This window comes from Sinohyriopsis cumingii, chromosome 5, assembly GCF_028554795.1.
Source record: "Sinohyriopsis cumingii isolate HCF-2022 chromosome 5, ASM2855479v2, whole genome shotgun sequence".
Lineage (NCBI taxonomy): Eukaryota > Metazoa > Mollusca > Bivalvia > Unionida > Unionidae > Sinohyriopsis > Sinohyriopsis cumingii.
The window spans coordinates 78,954,259-78,973,284 of record NC_142965.1 but is presented as its reverse complement, the minus strand read 5'-3'; the positions used below and the strand labels follow the sequence as shown (position 1 = coordinate 78,973,284).

Genomic DNA, 19,026 nt, shown 5'->3' with positions numbered 1-19,026 from the left:
TTTCGTCCCCTATTGATTCAGCGCCTGCTTTTTGCTTGCCTTCTGCTATGCCATGACAGCTTTGTCATTCCGAGTCATCTTTTTTTTTTGGGGGGGGGGAGGGGGTAATACACGCTGTCAAAACTCAGTGCTGATTGTGGCGCTTGAAACTAACTTTAAAAGCCGCCAAATGTTGACGCAATACAAAAGCAATAAAAATTTCAAAATATGTACTTCTTCAGTCATGACTAGAACTGGTAGAACGCTAATAATAATAATAATAATATTATTATTATTATTATTATTATTATTATTATTATTATTATTGTTGTTGTTGTTGTTGTTGTTGTTAATGATGATGATGATGAAAAAGAAGAAATAATAAGTAAATATGGCAGCAAAATAGCTTTATCATCACTAGTCATTACTACAAAACATATGCATAAATGTACCACCTCCCCTTTTCCTGACGAACCGCCCTATGGGGATGGCTCCAATCATCTTTCTAGTCTGAGGTCTCCATCTTATATTGGGTAGGTCAAATTCTGATGCATTATAATGCACGATGACATAATCCGAACTGAAATTTTACATAAAAATGACCCAATAATAATAATAATAATAATAATAATAATAATAATAATAATAATAATAATAATTAATACTAAAAATAAATTAATTTAATAATAAATTAATTTAATAATAATAATAATAATAATAATAATAATAATAATAATAATAATTTGCAATAAAAGCAGACTTTTACTTTGAACCGTAAATAATCAAATCAACAATACTCGCAAAATAACACCGTATGTCTGAAACCACTGAATCGTGTTTATACGATCCGTGAAATTACACATTGGATTGAAGAGAAAAATTATTATAATTATGCATCTTTTAACAGAGAAAAGAGATCAATCAGTTAAACTGTTTTCCTTATAAGTAGCTCAAATGCATACACATTAGCTTTCCCTGACAATTTAAATTTTGACTGCTACAGCTCGCCGAATACGAAATTAGATATGTACATGGGGCAACCGAACTGAAGGAAAAAATATCAACGAAGATGATTTAATTCCATTTTGAAGACATATTGGAGTTTTCCATCATTTCAAATGCTAAATTCACATTCCTTTGAGTGGGTCGACAAATAAGACGTTAACATGACATTTCAAGATACAATAAACAACAAAGTGGTGACAGGTGAACGACGTTTTCTCTATGATACATAGCCATGACTCTAAAACAATGATCGGGCGGGCACACACACACACACACACACACACACACACACAGAATCACACATAAACATACAAATACTGTGTATAGCCGACTGAATGATAAAATTTTGTTTGTCTGCAAAGCTTCCTGATAGTAGCCTACGCTTATCATTGATACATGTCCTTTCGGATGATGTTGGGTCCATCGTACGTCATTCACACTAACTGCTGATTCATGAAAGGGGAGGGGGTGTTGTAGCAGGCTCATTGTTTTTTTCAAAGCTTCAATCAAATAAACATTGAGTTTGAAATTTTATTACAAAACCACAGTGGTATAAAATATGTTGTCGATTAGACTCGGTGTTCGCTGGTTAGGAACAGTTTTAAGGAAAATATTTGCATATTTAACATGCGTAGTCAAGGGGGTCTCTGAGGGAAAAATCGATCAATCTTTCTGCGGCCTATGTGGCGCAGGGGAAACATATTCTTGTTGTACCTCTGGGGTTCTGGGACCGATCCCCACAATCGGCACTTGCAAGTGTTTGCATTCCGCCCATCTAAGATACTAGTAATTGGTCTTACCCGATTTCTCCTGTGTCTTCCATTACATATATGTATTGTAACTCGTAATAACTTATAATATTAAGAAAAAATACAAAACGTCTTTGGGAGAATATATGGTGTCATTAATAGTCATTTTACAAATCATTTTTAGCATGGATTGTGTCAGTGATAGGAAGAACATTTTTGTTATGCAAGCAGTCACCGTCAATATTCAACAGAAGTAGTTTTAGGAGTAATGGTCAACATATCCGTGGCACAGAAAAATCAACTGCATTCATTCTTAGATCCCGACATTCATAGACACTGCCATCGGATATTACTGTCAAATTGTGACAGCAATATAAAGTGTAATTGGAAGTCATTTTCAAACTCTCCCGGCACAGACGAAATCATCTGCATTCGTAGTCAGATCATGATAATCATGGACTTTGTCATTTGATGTCACTGTCAAATAATAAATGAAATTGGCAGTCACTGTCAAACTTGACATACACAAAATTATCTGCATTCATTATCCGATCGCGACATTCATATACGTTGTCACCGGATGTCACTGTCAGATTGTGACAGTTATTAAAGTATCATTGAATGTCAGTGTCAAACAAACCCCGATCACGGAGAATGTCCTGTCACTAGAAAATTATTTAAAATAACATACAGACTCATTCAATGCCACTGTCAATCTGTCACAGTTATCGACAGTGACATTTAATGCCACTATCAGATTCCTGACTGCCAATAAGTGTTATTAGATGTCACTGTCAAATTATCCAGATCATGGACAAAGATATTCAATATCACTGTCAGTAGATTTTCTGAGACATGTCAATGTAAAACACACTCATGTCCACTACCTAATAAGCAACAGTGTCTTTGCTTCTTATTACAGACATTAAACTATTTTAGCATGAATTTGTAGTGCAGTCAATGACATGTAACTATACCTCTAGAAGGATGCTCAGAGTTTTCAGTTACCAGATGTAGCCTTGAACACAAAACGATAAAATCAAAACATAAAAATACAAACCGATTTTATAGAACTGTTCGAATAGGAAAGTCTTTCAAGGAAAATGTAAATGAATTCCCTTTTCGTGAACAGGAACTTTTAATGTCACACTGAGGTTGTTTGCACAACCGAATTTACTGTACATGAAATACGTACAAACGATATAACCAAGCATGATGGACAGTTAGGGTTCAAATCATTTAACACACAGTAGTAAATTAAGGTGCACTCGGGAAACAAACGATAGAAGGATGTCACCAAAGTTCAGATCGACCATAACTCAAACCAAAGCTAACAATCTGACATTAAACGCGTAGATACAAATGACTATGTAACAGCGAAAGACTGCTGCCTGAATAAACGGCCGGATTAACCCCGCTTTCACAAATGTTATCCGTTTTTAACCAGGGAAGGGAATGGATGCTTCGGTCGTGCCGTCTCCACGAGAATTTGGAAAACTTTTTGGCTGATATCTTCGTAGCGGCGGCGGTCGACTTAAAGTTCTTAAGTACAAATTATACCGCAATAGTATTTGTTCTGTAATGGCGTATATGTATCTCTTATGTGCGCTAACAACTATAGACTGAAGAAAAAATTTTATTATTCTCCCGATTGCGACCAATAATCGGTTTGGGGACTGTTGACTAATTGGTATTTGTCCGTCCGTCTTCATGTATGTCTGAGTGTCTAGACAGAGAAATGCGTGAAGGAATTAATATCACTGTTTTGAGCCAACTGTCCCTTTTCACGGTAACATGCGTGTATCCACTATGTGATAATTAATTCCTACGGTATATGAAATGACATTTATATTAAAACATTAGATATGTCTACAAACTATTTATCTGATAATTGTTTGCTACAGTCACACAGTCACACATACATACATACATACATACATACATATATATATATATATATATATATATATATATATATATATATATATATATATATATATATATATATATATATATATATATATATATATATATATATATATATATATATATATATATATGTGTGTGTGTGTGTGTGTGTGTGTGTCAAAGGAAATAAATTTATCAAAGCTTCCTATTGTACGTTATTTTTCCAACTTAAGCCTATTGGGAATCGGTGACGTTGACCTGATAATAAGTACTTCAAACGAGGTTCTTCCCCTCTAAATATGACGGATATTTAAAGGAATCAAACTCTGGTCATTTAAGTTTTGGGTCTCCTGACACATTACTAACGCATACAACTCAAGCGTGGCTGGTTATCTATAAAATAAAAAATAAAAATTCCTTGAGCAACAAATAGCCCCCATCTTTGAAAATATCGAAATGTTTAATACATCTTTTTGCAAAAACTCCACACGGGGTCAAACGTATTGATAATGGGTTTAAGTTCCTACACTCTGTTTTTCAGCGAATATTAGAATATCCAGTTTATTTTAAGTAAACAATACTGCATAAGTTACAACTGCTATTAGTAAACATTTAATTGAATAATAGTAACTGATAACTAATGTAGCCATACTTCAGACGCAGTGATTATTTTTCAAAACTGAAGGATTATCAGCAAAACAGAAGCGAAAAAAAATGATTATGAACCAACAGGTGTATAAAAAAATTTAATAATACTAATAAAAATACCCTTAAGAATTGAATACAAGTTAATTTGGAAGCGAAAACTAAAAAAAAAAAACAAAAAACAACTTAAAACTCACTATATCGCCTCTCGTAATTTTGTCTGTCTGTCTGTCTGTCTGTCTTTTTCTTTCTTTTTATTCTTATATTATTGATCAGATAACAAATTTGCACTTCGACATTAGAAGAAAAATGAATTCCGTAAAAAGACCCAACAACGCTTTTTTTAATACATTAATACAACTTACCAATGATTCAATCTGATTACAATCGAGATAGGGGCCCCGAGTGGCCGAGTGGGCTAAAGCGCTCTCCGTTACGGATCACTGCCATCTCACCTCTGTCTACGTGGGTTCGAGTCTAGGATTCGGCCAATGTGGGTATGTGAGAAAGCTTGCCAGTAGCTTCTCGTGGGTCGGTGGTTCTTCCCGGGGTTTTCCCGGGTTCTTCCTCCACCATTAATACTGGCCGCCATACATAGCCTATCGTGTGCTGAAAAATGGTGTTAAACCCAACAACAACAACAACAGAGATAATGAATAGTATCGATAGGCACCGATATGAGATCAATCAATCAATCACCAATCAAATTACAGCTTTCATATTTTTGGAAAGTGAAAATAAAGCCTCATTTGAATGTATGGCTAATACTGACAAATCTCCATGTCACAAAGAGAAAAGCTTTATTTAAAATGTTTCTTTTTATATTTAAAAAAAAAAGGCAGATCAGGAATTCTGATAACTCACCATAACTTTCGTCGGTGTCTAGCAGGTTTCCGTTATCTTGGAGAGCTCACTCGTAATTAGTTGGCCTGTAATTAGCATTTACACCCCTGTTTCGACTCTGTGGTCTTAAACAAAGTAACAGAAAAGAGTAAAAGCCAGTAAGTTTTGAAACATTCAACAAATAATTTATTTCCCTAAAATATAAAGTGAAAATGTAAGTAAAAAAAGTAACTTACGGTATTGCGAATTAAATCCCAAAAAATCGTAGAATTTCTAACACAAGTCCTAATGACTAAAGTTCTAAATAAACTTAAGTGGCTTTTACAAAATATATCCAACGCTAGAATTGCTGATGTGCCTGTGATGGCCTGAATAGTAATGATGTGCAAACAATCCTTTGTTGAATCACAATAATAATATCCAAGAATGTATGCTTGTTTGAATTTCACTATAAATCCTAGTTTCTATTTTAAAGAATATTATTTTATATGAGCACTTTGTATTTCCAGTGAATACAAAAATGGATAAATAAATTCCAGCTTAAATTAAATACTGAACACAAAATAAGACTGATTTCTGCTTCAGATGTTATTGTATTGATAAATATATTTTTTAGTAAAGAAGATTTTATTCTCCTCTACCTGACACAGGTCACAATTAGCATCTTCTGAAAAAAAACTATTATCTAATGGAAAATTTCGTTCTGTAAGGTCCCAAATGTTTACAAGATAAAACCTTAGTTGTAATTAGAAGGTCTGTTACTAAATTCATCATAAAGAACAGTCCAAGATAATAATCGGAATATTTATCCTTCGGACACAAAAAGGTAAACCAATGCAGTTTACAAAACTGTCACTGATTTTGTACAAGGTCAGCTACAAGAATACAATTTTACATAACCCACAGCACATTATGAAATAAAACAAATAACGAACAAACAATGTAAATTAAATGAACATAACAACCCAGGCGCCGTGCTCACATTTTAGGTACTCTACATCTGTTTGGGCTGTTTGGCGGATTCATTTTATTTAGCTGTCTCTTTTAGCAGCATAGTAACCCTTTTTTGTGTCTGCTAAATACGACTGAATTCCTTTTTCAATATTAATTAAATACATATTTCACACTTGTAGGTTCTATGTGCTTTGTAATATTTATCTAATAAATCTGTATTCTTCTAACAGAGCCTTGCTCATAACAAATCGTCAACGCACGCATACATATACACACGTGCGGACGTGATATTCAGACGAGTAAAGCATGGCCTTGTGCTTTTTTTGTTATGATAATATTTTCATGTGCCATCATATGAGAAGTAATATAACTCAGTATAAAACAACACCTTAGATAATGTATTCTTCATGACGTAGGTTTACGCTACAGTTTACAAACTCTATTATTTTTCTGCGAAAATGTCACAATGTGTACAATTATTTATTGAGAAGTGATGTAAGATACGGTTGTTTATTTTGTTGTTTTTATAATTATTATTTTGTTTTGTTTTGTTTGTTTGTTTGTCTTTGTTGTTGTTGTTTTCTTTCAAGACGGGACCTTAATCATTCCAAATCTCAGTTATACTGGTAGACCAAGTCAAGGAATGCTAATGATCATGTCTTCTTATGCTCAACAAATCTAGAGTGGCGATAGTACTGCTTTATCATTCCTCTGTAGGTACTTATGACTGATAGAGAGTATATGCGAAGTCTCCTAGTGCTTGTTCAAACAAAACTTTCCTTTTTTAAATCAAAAAGTGTTGTTCGGCCAAGGCCCCCTTAAGGCCCCACGGATATATCGCCGGTTGCCCCCCCCCCCCTTGTCGGCCCGGCCCAGTGCTAGACATCACTATAAAAAGTCACATTGCAGACATCGTAGCGATATGACTACGTTAAAAATCCAAATCACACACACACACACACTCTTGTGTTGCGTTGTATGCATGCATCCAAATCACACACACACACACATACACACACACACACACACAAACACTCTTGTGTTGCGTTGTATACATGCACGCTATCCAGTTTTGCCAAAATGCAGAATCCCAATATCCGAAGCATGTAGAGGGCGGAGGGTTGGGTTGGATTCGATTCATTCTCCACTGGCTTTGACCTATCTCGTTTTGACAATAATTTGACCGTTTTCTACAGTCAAGACTCGGTTTCCTTCTTATAAGCGACATCAACCGTGCAAAATGTACAGCCCCTATTCGAAAGTCATTTTTCACAATACATTTTTAAGATGAAATGTCTTTCGGTTACATTTGCTCAGTACCATAAACCGGCACGTTGTCGTGGGTTTAACGCCATTTGTCAGCACATGATAAAGCTATTCATGGCGGCCATAAAAACTGGATTGAAGAAGAATCCAGGAAAACCCCAGAAAGGACCACGGACCCACGAGAAGCTACAAGCAAGTTTTCTCACATACCCACAAAAGCTGAGCCCGAGACTCGAACCCACGCAGACAGAAATGATATGTCAGTGATCGGTAAAGGCGAGGGCTTTAAACCCCTCACCCAGACCATTTGATAAAAGAGTTGTAACTCATACACCACTTAGATCAGGTGTACACGTGCATTACTGCAATAAATATGTCAAACTACATCTTCCAAAGTTGTTAAAATAAATCTTCAACTTGCATTCGATTTAGATGTTGTAATGTTATCAATTTACTTTAATCATCATGTGTCTCTATACGTGTATATAGAATTGTATTCTTGAAATACGTATCATGCTACCGTACCCGCTCGGTCTCTAGTAGTATTATTTATTAAATAAGCCCCCGTCGAAGTGATACTCACGTTAACCTCAGGTGCTATACATTTATGAAAACAATTGCCTATCAAGGCAGTATGAACCCCGTAAACAGGTGCTCAACAAATCTAGAGTGGCGATAGTACTGCTTTATCATTCCTCTGTAGGTACTTATGACTGATAGAGAGTACATAGCTGGGAGCGATGACGGCACGATTGCTTCTTTATTGTCGAATCGATTAATATTTTACCTGACGTGCATTCAAGACTTCGCATATAAAGGCTGAAATGAACATTTTAAACATATATTATTTACATATATTTTGACGATCATCAGTTCTGAAAGTCAACCACGCATGTTTGAGGACATTAATCAAACTTCATACACGAAATCCGTTCGAGGATCGAACTTTAGTCGTATGCATTTGAGTAGATTTTTCAGCTGATATAAATTTAATGAACGAAAATCAGGTTTAAAACGAATAGCAGACGAGGTCGGTGTAGACCGTTCCACTTATCATTGCCCATAATTCAAGAGAGGGCGAAATATTGTTTTACTTATTTTTTTACAGTCACTTTATTTTTGCAGAGCCCCACCATCAGACGGTTTTATTTTATACTACGATGACATATCGACAGTTACTAAGTTTATAAAAAGTACTTGCATGTTAAATGTCCAGTGATTATAGTGTACGTGGAAAAATATCAGCCTGTAGCAAAATCTCTCTCTGTCTGTCTGCCTCTCTCTCTCTCTCTCTCTCTCTCTCTCACACACACACACACACACACACACAAACACATACGTCAAGCAAACATAAAAAGGGTCGTGTATCTAATGAATGGAGTATGTTTACACGTAAAGTATTTAGTTGTTGTTGTTGTTGTAGTAGGGCTTAACGCCATTTTTCAGCACACGATAGGATATACATGGCGGCCAGTATTAATTGTGGAGGAAGAACCCGGGAAATCCCCCGCAAAGAACCACCGACCAACGAGAAGCTACTGGCAAGCTTTCTCACATACTCACATTGGCTGAATCCGAGACTCGAACCCACGCAGACAGAGGTGAGATGGCAGTGATCCGTAACAGAGTGCGCTTTAGACCACTCGGCAACTCGTGGCCCCAAAGTATTCAGTAATACTTTAATTTGACTGCCGGCTAATTCGAATAACAAACTTTAGAAATATAATTTTCATAGTATCATAAACCATCGGCGTGAAATAAAAAATCGGTGAAATGTCATCTAAAATTGACCATAAAACGTTTGATGTGTCATATTTATGTCCATATCTTTCGGATTAAATGAAATTGAATCGTACAAATATGACTGCACTTTTGACGGGCTTCACATTATCAGTATTAATAATACCAGCATTAAATAATATAACTCAAAAGTATTAATTTTTATTACATACCAGTTTAATCTTTCATGCTTGATCTGGCGTTCAATACAGCTGTTCAATCCGTATTTCCTTATCATACACCCAGATTCGAACTACTTAGGTGCCTTCTTTGACGTCCGCGTGAAAATACTTTAAGAGGAAGTGAATCGAACGTTTGTAAATCCAAGTTTGTTTTGAATTTCATTCATACAATAAAGCTACAGATAATTAGAAAGTTTAAAAAGAAGGCATGTAATAAATACAATACCGCATTAGAATTTATATAATTGGGGAAAGAACTTGTTTGATATGGCACATGAACACGTTTCGGCCTGACTGCATAGACGTATCCCTGCGTCACTCCTTTGCGTCGACTCAAAATAGAATACGTGCGCCCACGTGTGTGTGTGTGTGTGTGTGTAATTTGGATTTTTAATGTAGCTTTAACAATTTTCCAGTCTACACGTCAAAAATGATGTCTAGCACTGGTGCATCATGCCGCAGACACGTAAATTATGTCCTACCCAGTGCTGAGATCCAAGCGAGGCAGATACTATTACTATTTTTATAAGTCTTTGTCATGAATCGGCCGGGGTTCGATCTCGCGACCTCCCATATCCGAGGCAGACACTCTAACCATTTAGGCCACCGGAGCGGTCGAATACATATGCAGTTTTGTGAATTAGTAATATCAGCAGTGTACTTTAAATGGTGTTAATAGTATCAGCGTGGTGGTATTAGTAGTGGTTGTAGTGTGTGAGGTGGTAGTATTAATACAATAGTAGTAGTAGTATATGTAGTAGTAGTAGCAGTAGCAGTAGGTGGTAGTAGTAGTCATAGTAATAGTGGTGGTATTAGCAATTGTGATAGTAGTAGAGTAGTAGTAGTAGTGATGATGATGATGATTGTTTATTATTATTATTATTATTATTATTATTAACCAGGTACCTTGGTGTGTCGGCCTTAGCGGGGTCGATACATGACGATTCTTGCAGTGAGGTTCCTGGACTGGTTTTCCAACAGTTAGAATTTTGCAAGAACAATCCGCAATCTTTGTACTGTGTCAGCGAAGGAGCCCGGCGCGGAATATACGAGTGTCAGAATCAATTCCGGAACGAACGCTGGAACTGCACAACAAGTCCCAATAGTACGGTTTTCGGAAACGTTTTAAAGAAAGGTAGGTTTGCGAAGAACTCGTATTTAAGCCTACGGAATAATCTGCAATCAAGGTAGCGTTTTTGTGCTCTTACCAAATGAGTGTCCTTTTAGTCTAAATCAGTAACAAACAACAGCACGGTCTTTTGGGCTTTCTAAGTCAGACAATTAGCTGTTCCAAATTATTCCTTTCTCTTTTAGTTCTATTGTTCACATTGCAGATTTCCATTTTATTTCATGATGAGACACGTGCAGTATTACTTGGAAGCACAAACTGAACATTTCAGCGTCAATTTTCTTTTTTAGGTTTCACGTGACTTAGTGGTTTGCATACCTAGCTCGCGAGTATAAAGGCGTAGGTTCAATACCTGTCATATGATGAACCTGGGTCGGCTGTCTTGCTCTGTCCACTTAACTCAGTTTGCAATCGGACGAAATAGAGTTTATGGGTTGATTTACCGTGAAACATTGAAACAAGCAGCTAAGCAGAATATTTTGGCAAACTCAGCCGCGCGTTACACAGTCTTCTTTAGTGGTTTTTCTCTTTTTCTTTTAACGGATCTGTATGTTATAATGCAAGTTAATTTCAAGACGCCGGGGATCTGCCCAAACCACTAAAATCGGGCATTGTCTTAATACGCATATATATATATATATATATATATATATATATATATATATATATATATATATATATATATATATATATATATATATATATATATATATATATATATTACTGACATCAGTCTGATTAAAATAAGATCTCCACTGTTATACAATGAAGATCTGACTGCGGCCGCTTAGGGGTCAAGTTCTTGTAAACTATATTGTTACCATAATCGCTAATTTGATCAACCAATCAGATGAAGTCTTTTATCTTCGCGTTTTGGAGACTCGGCAGAGTCAATGAATAACAAGAATGAGTACCGAACGATTTTATTCACTGTCAGATTTTTGAAAGCTGCATTTCCATTAGATAATCCAAAGTTCACCAGAGTATGACCCTTTAGCGGTCGTCGGAAATCTGATTTTAATCAGATTGCTACTGACATCAAGGTTCGAAACTCTCCAACCCAAACGTTTTTAATGCTACTTAAGTAGTCCCAAATTGCCACCCTTGCTCTGATGTTAATCAGGTAAACAGTGGTATGTGCGATTCAGCCAACGGTACTGAATACAAATAGTATCTGGACTAAGCGATTTTTTTTTTAAAAAAAACTTTGATTTTGCCGAGTCCGTCATGATTCATTCATAATTATCGGAGGATATTTGGAAGCAAATCGAAGCGGTTTTTAGAATCAGAATCCCGTCTCGTCCCGCCCCTTTATACTCGTTTTTCTTCATCAACATAATTATTTTCATGATTTTAGCCCAACAGACAGGTGGCTTAGGTGCTACGACATTGCATGAATTTCCTCAATGCATATATATTATTATAAACTACAATCTGATTAAAATCAGATCTCCACTGTCCTAAGTGAAGATCTGGCAGCAACCGATTAGGGGTCATGTTCTGGTGAAATATGGTATTATTATAATCGCTAATTTTATCAGCCAAGCAGATGAGGTCTTATATTTCAACGTTTGGGAGACTGCGCGGCATGGCTAAAGATCCTGAATGTGTGCCGAACGATTTTGATTCACTTTTCAGATTTATAAAAGCTGCATTTTCATAGGCTAATTCAAAGTTCATCAGAACATTATCCACATGCGGTCGCTGTCATATCTTCACGAGGACAGTGGAAATCGGAATGTAATCAGACTGTATGTATTATATATTGAACGACCCAGCGATTTGACCAGTGCTTTTGCTTCTTGTCCATTTTCATCACACGACTACGGTGTTACTTGCCTTAATATATCCGTATCGTAATGTTCGAACATGAAACGCGTAATACGATTTCATGAAATCACAAATTATGTCATAGCGTTTTAAAAAGGAAATGCATTAAAATATTAAAAAACGAGGAATCCTAATGTATTTCAAAGTTATTTAACCACAGTTTTAGTCAATAAAATCAGTATTTTTCACCATGCGCAAAACAGAATTGTACATTTGTGTTCATTTCAAATGAAATTTATGAAATTGGTCAAATAATTCGTTTGTGGTGCCCAGGGTGGTCTAAAACGATCACTGCCAACTCACCTATGGCTGCGTGGGTTAGAGTCTCGGGCTCGGTCTATGTGGGTATGTGAGAACATTTGTCATTGGCTTCCTTTGGGTCGCTAGTTCGTACTGGGCTTTTCCCGGGTTCTTTCGCCACCAGGTATACCGGCCTCCATATTTTAGCATGTCATGCACTGCATAATGGCGATTAAACCGGAAAGAAAAACAATCATTTGCTCGCACAAAAACACGAATGTATCATGTCGTAATGCTCACTACAGTTGGATGTTTATGTATTGGGTCAAATGACAAAGTAACTTGCAACAATGTAGTCAACAAGCCATGGCAAACTGACTTTGACTTTGTCTGTAATTAATACTACTACATCCTTACTAATGGGTTTTCAGTATCAATTTAATGATTTTAAATTTCACATTAATTCATCTAGCGATGAGAAACGAGTAACTGAAGAATATGCGATATTGCAAATGGACGGCATTCTCTCAAGCCTTGCACAGATGATAACCCCAAGACACGCTCGTCAATAAATACAGTAGTCTCATGTTACTCACACCATCACCCCCACGGAATTCTTCTTCCCAGCAAGATACTGTTTGGCAAAATAGTAGGACATTATATCACGACTACCGTCTTACCCGTCTAGTAGTTCACTTCATCTTCATGTAGAGACGGACTTTCATAGCATACTGCAGGCCACATACGGGGTTACAAATCTCGCCTCATGATTCAAAGCGCATGACGAAAACATATCCACGTCACTGAGTATCTTAGGTCAAACGGTCCTTATTTTTTATGTACAAAAAAGGGCGTCTTTTGTGTGAAGATTTTGATAATATTTTCACAGATTTTATTAATATTCATAAATGAAATAAAGCAAAACAAAAAAAGATCTTGATCTTGATAATCTGCCCCAGGAACCACAGATAGGGGTTTGCACCTAGCTCGCAACATCTTCATTTAGGCCCTATCCCATCATCTACATATGTGAGTTTGAAACTTATATAAAGGGTTAATTCTTTCTATCTTACCTTGATATATACGAAACTCTAGTCTATTTCATCGATCTTCATTGTTATGCTGAAAAGACAAACAAACGTCTGGATTTTTGTATGTAAACACACGTCCCTCGGTGAACTTGAGCGGTGTAATACATTCCTTAGAAGCAGACGAAACAACCCCTAGAAATCAGCTGATCATTGCAGCCACTATCATTAAGAATAGTTAGAGAGAGAGAGAGAAAGAGAGAGAGTTCTTTCAAAACGACGCAGTCCACCAGCTTTTGTGCGATTATTGTAGTCATTGATAATAACATTCATATAACGAAACAGAATGTCTGTTGAACGTTATTCTACACCAGTTAACGGACATTTAAGAGTTTGTTTTTTCATCTTCGTGTATTGTGGTATAATCTCTCAGTTGTTGAATCAGGCAGTTTTGTTGTTGTTGTTGTAAGGTTTAACGCCATTTTTCAGCACACGATAGGCTTATACATGGCGGCCAGTATTAATGGTGGAGGAAGAACCCGGGAAAACCCCGGAAAGAACTACCGACCCATGGCAAGCTTTCTCACATACCCACATTAGCCGAATCCGAGACTCGAACCCACGCAGACACAGGTGAAATGGCAGTGATCCGTAATGGAGAGCGCTTTAGACCACGGCTTCTCGGGGCTCCCCGAATCGGGCAGTTTTTACCACGATGAGTACAGAAAAACAACATTAAATAATTGCAATTGTTATTGATGTTATTTGCTCTTTTATTTAACGTGGCGTTGATTCTAATATTACCTGATTTTAGAATCCTCGTTCAGCGTACGACAGAGCAGCGGTAGTCTGGTTGGTAAATAATCTCTCTCCTTATCTAATGGTCGAGTGTTCGATACCTATCCAGACTAGCTTGGGTCCATTGCCTATGTGTGTCCTTGGGAATAATAGCTTAAGAAACAAGTAGTTCTCAGCGCAGTTTATATAGACAAAAATGCAGTTCAACCAGAACACCTGCTTTAATTATGAGTAATGGAAATCCTCGTTAAATTTACCAACTAATACAATTACAAATAATTACAGCTTTCAATAGTACAGCCAGTGGACAGTTTCAAAAAACTACTAAACAGTATGGTAACTCTCACAGTAATAGAACGAGGATCCTGAACTAGTTGTCGTGTTCAAAAGATAGAAGTGAAATGGGTTAAACAAACATCAGATTCCTTACATCGTGACGTCAATTCTTAAAGGTAGCGTTTTGTATCAATCCCAATAATATCATAAGCTTCATGTCTAATTAAAACGAATTTGAGACTGCTTTTATCACAGAACTTTTATATATGCGTTACTCGCTGACTTTACGTCGTGTCGTTACGTGTCACGGTGTGACACACGCTTTTACGAATTTACGTTATGACGCTGATACACGCTACCGTTATATGGTAAAACGTCTCTCAAAACTGAATAAGAGAAATCATTTGTTTTACCGAACTCGACCTTGACGAACCCTCCTTCAGTAATGCTGACGTCATTTTGAGTTAGGTTAACAACACTTAGTAAATTAACCGTTGTTGATGGCATTTACCAAAAAAATAAACATAAAGAAATATGATCCATTGTCTGACTTCTGTACAAAACATAACTTTCACAGGTCGTGAGACAAACTGTTGGGCATTACATACATACATACATACATACATACATACATACATACATACATACATACATACATACATACCAGAGATGTTGAGTTTAAATTTGATTAAAAATGTAGAAACTAAATTATGCTTAAGTGCTTTAAGTGGGCATGCTTTGCAACCTTTTTAATGGGTTATTTAAGACTTTTTTTACGTTTGTGAACGACGGCCTCGCCATAACAATCACTTTCTTTCAACCAGCTCTGAACAAACTCACGACATCTATCTATCTATCTGTCTATGTATGTATGTATATATCTCTCTCTCTCATATATATATATATATATATATATATATATATATATATATATATATATATATATATATATATATATATATATATATATATACTGTATCTATATCTTGCAATATGTATCTTTTAAATCCACCTGAACTAAATGTTGCTCAGGGCGTAGACCGAATTCCTATGTATGTTCATCAGTGTCAAGTGAAGCCTTCTCTGCAGTTAACCCAAAATCAAATGCATGTGATTCAAACGTATGTGTCCTTTGACAGTGGAAAACAAATGAAGAGAAATACCAAATTGTTGCAGTTGTGCTCCAAAAAATGTATCTCACCTTACCGTACAACTAACATGGATCCACTATCTTGTCAAATAGTCATTTAGACCGTTTGTGACACCACATCTAGTGTTCAAAATAAGTCCATTGTGCATAAAATCCTGATTAGCGTAACTGACATTTCTGTGCCTGGGAAACAGTCCGGGGCAGAAAACATTTCGTTTATTTCTCATGCTCGGCGTTAAAAACAATGACGCGTTTGACACTCGGGAATGAATTTATTTAGGATATAGGATACAAAACACTACTTTGGGTATCTTGCATTTTTCAAACAGCGAGGTCATGTTAGCCCGCGAGTCATTATAACTGTATAAAGATCTCACGCTGATGAATCTGACATTCGGATGCATTGGCATCTTTGGTGCTACTTGATATAGGTCACCCGGTCCCCTTACAGCTCGGATAATGCTGTACCCACCACAGTTAAAATCTGTAGAATCTCTATATAACCTGTTTTCGAAAGATTTTGACAAAAAATAACGCATAAAACAGTATACATTTGTAATGTATTAGTGCTAGCGGAAAGCCAGCACAATAAAGATATATTCAAAAAAATTGTTAAATATAAAGAATTGCACAAAAATATTTAGGGGTAAAACAAACAATTAAATAATTTAATGTTTAAGCTTGCACAGATAGCGCAGTCACAGTAAAATTATAGACATTTTTGTTAAAAATTCATCGCTAAAATGACAGATATGAACGTTTCAAAACGGGGCTGACCACAGGGCCAAACGGATGTTGCGCGAAGGAAAATTGTTTATAACGTTATATGGGAAAACAGTCCATGGCATACTTTTATCTGTGTCTGTATTTGAAACATCGTATACACTACGCAATCAGTCATCTATGGTATATATTTGTCCAACAGCGTCAACCAAGATGATTGATATTTGGCCTAAATTTACAATGAAACCCAATATTTATTTCATCATACACTTTCAATGACTCTTTTTTCCCCTTCAAAATAAACAGAGTTGCCCATGTTGGTGTGTAAAAATGACATATCAGCTATAGTAGTTTTATTAAGGAACTTGCGACTCGCAGATTGCGGGTTGATTTAGAATGTCTTCAAAGACTGATCAATGATTGGAATTCATACCCAGTTGTGTAGACCAGGCACCACCTGTTCAACAGTTTAAGGGCCAACTCCATGGGTACTTAAAACACAGGTATAGGGTTACGATGACGGTATTTAATACACAGGTATCGGGTTACGATGACAGTATTTAAAACACAGGTAGGGGGTTACGATGAGATATCTCAGTTAACTTTAAGGCCGTACTCGGCAGTTCAGGGAGTAGGGTTTAAGATACATAACGTGTATAGGAGTTTGAGAAAGAAAGAGGTTATTCGTCCAAGGAGAGCACAGCTTTCTTTCTGCGACATACTAGATTTCATCGCGTGCCGTTATGAAAATGTATTTAACTGTAAAACGTGGGCACGTGCACATTTTTAGCAAGTGCAAGATTTCTTGCAAAATATTTATGAAAGAAATAAGACCAATTTATTTTTTATAGTGTGATGCTGTATTATGAAAAATTAGCCTTAAACTAACTACAAACTTTATTTCCCGTAGTTGCTAACCGGAAAACAACGGAAGACAACGACAGCTACACATTATTTCCATCACACCATTTTTAAATTGCTAGCTTATCAATTTCATATACACGTGTACTTTGGTTTACAAGTGCCTTTATCCAAACACTTCTTTACGCTAGCAGATCAGAATTGCACAAGCTATCATAAATTTAATTAATATTTAGCCATGACCTGACCTGAAAAAAAAACTGTGCCCTTTTGAAGACGATTTCCAACTAGACAGACATTTGGCTCCACAATTATCAAATCACATAAATTTATGTATTTCATCATGTTACATTTATTGATTCTACTCGACCCTGATTTCTGGCAAAACGAGATATATTTGTGAAATCAATCGGAACGCCTCTCACCATTTCTGTCCAAGTTATACTGACGGCATAAGCAAAGTTTTATTTGTATGATCTGTCAAAATTCTCGAAACACAGACCTGTAGCTAAAATATCGTTTTCAAAATACATCTTGCGTCTTCAGTCTTCATCTGATATCAATAAACGCAAGACTGTAGCAGAGAATATAATATGTTCGCGTGAAGGAAACGAAATTCTGTTTTGTGTATCTAGTCTGAGTTGACTTTCAAGTCCTTTTTTTTCTTTTTTTCTTCTTTTATTTACCGAAATTGGGGAAGGATTTATACAGTCATTTCAAACTGCAACAGTAGCCAGTCATTGGTCTCGTATGTCGCTAGACTGCGCGAGTGCAGTATGGGGTTTCTATACTCATTCTGTTTCAACAGTCTTTCCACGTGAGAGAACATTCTGGAGTCCGTTTCACAAAATAACGAACGCCCAAGAGTTTCTTAAGTTTTTAAGTACGACATTCCTACGTGATTATGAATGTTCAGGGCTGGCAAGAGGGGGGACGGCAACCGGGGATATATCGCCGGGGCCTGGGCCCATAAGGGAGCCCGGGCCGAACAAGACTTTTTAATTTTATAAAAGAAAAATAGAAAATTCTTGTTTCAACAAGAACTTGGATAAGCCTTTGTGTTTCTTACCCCAGCGCCCGTGATCACCCTTTACGGTCCTGCGAGTGTTTCCTTCACTAATGAGAATTACGTAAGGTTTTCCTTAAATTTCCTTTACAATTTTACGTAACTTTACGGCAAGTACCAGGCAGCCGCAAGTGGCTAGTTCAGAAAGAGAGAGAGAGAGAGAGAGAGAGAGAGTACTTCTGAGATGTGTCCTGACATTCCAGTATATACTGTGTAGAGGTTTTTCTCTAGCAAAGCTGTTTTAAAACATATTTGTAACGTTTTCTGTATAAAAAAAGGTGTGCAAACGTTTTAATATGTGTATGATACATTTTACTTTGTTGGTTATCACGATAATCAGACCGTCGTATCCTTAAGAAACGGGTGTTATTAAATGTCGTAATAAGGCTGATGATATAAATTCTGTCATGTAGACTGGCCATTAGATAAAATAAATACGTATCAGTTAAAAGAAGAAACTAATATTTATGAAAGGGACATTCGCATCATTGAATAATACATAATGGTAGGTTAATTAGTCTTAGATAGAATCATCCACAACATTTTTACAGTTCAAGCTGGGTTATATTATAAATTTTTTCCACATTTTTATGTTCTTATTTCCATTGAAATTGC

At 36.3% G+C, this 19,026-nt stretch overlaps 1 protein-coding gene and 1 long non-coding RNA gene across 2 annotated transcripts in view; one reads left to right on the top strand and one right to left on the bottom strand.

The window, feature by feature from the left end:
* The window catches only part of LOC149799545 (protein Wnt-16-like), a 91,337-nt gene that overhangs the window by 9,206 nt on the left and 63,105 nt on the right, over positions 1-19,026 (top strand). The window contains exon 2 of the mRNA XM_089958889.1: positions 10,213-10,445. Coding sequence (XP_089815015.1) covers positions 10,213-10,445 — 233 coding nt within the window. The remainder of the gene's footprint in view (positions 1-10,212; positions 10,446-19,026) is intronic.
* Positions 381-13,683, bottom strand: LOC149799546 (uncharacterized). The gene is made up of 3 exons (XR_016421184.1): positions 13,583-13,683; positions 5,151-5,254; positions 381-559 (listed from the first exon to the last, which is right to left on the bottom strand). It is a non-coding gene; the product is annotated as an uncharacterized LOC149799546 (long non-coding RNA).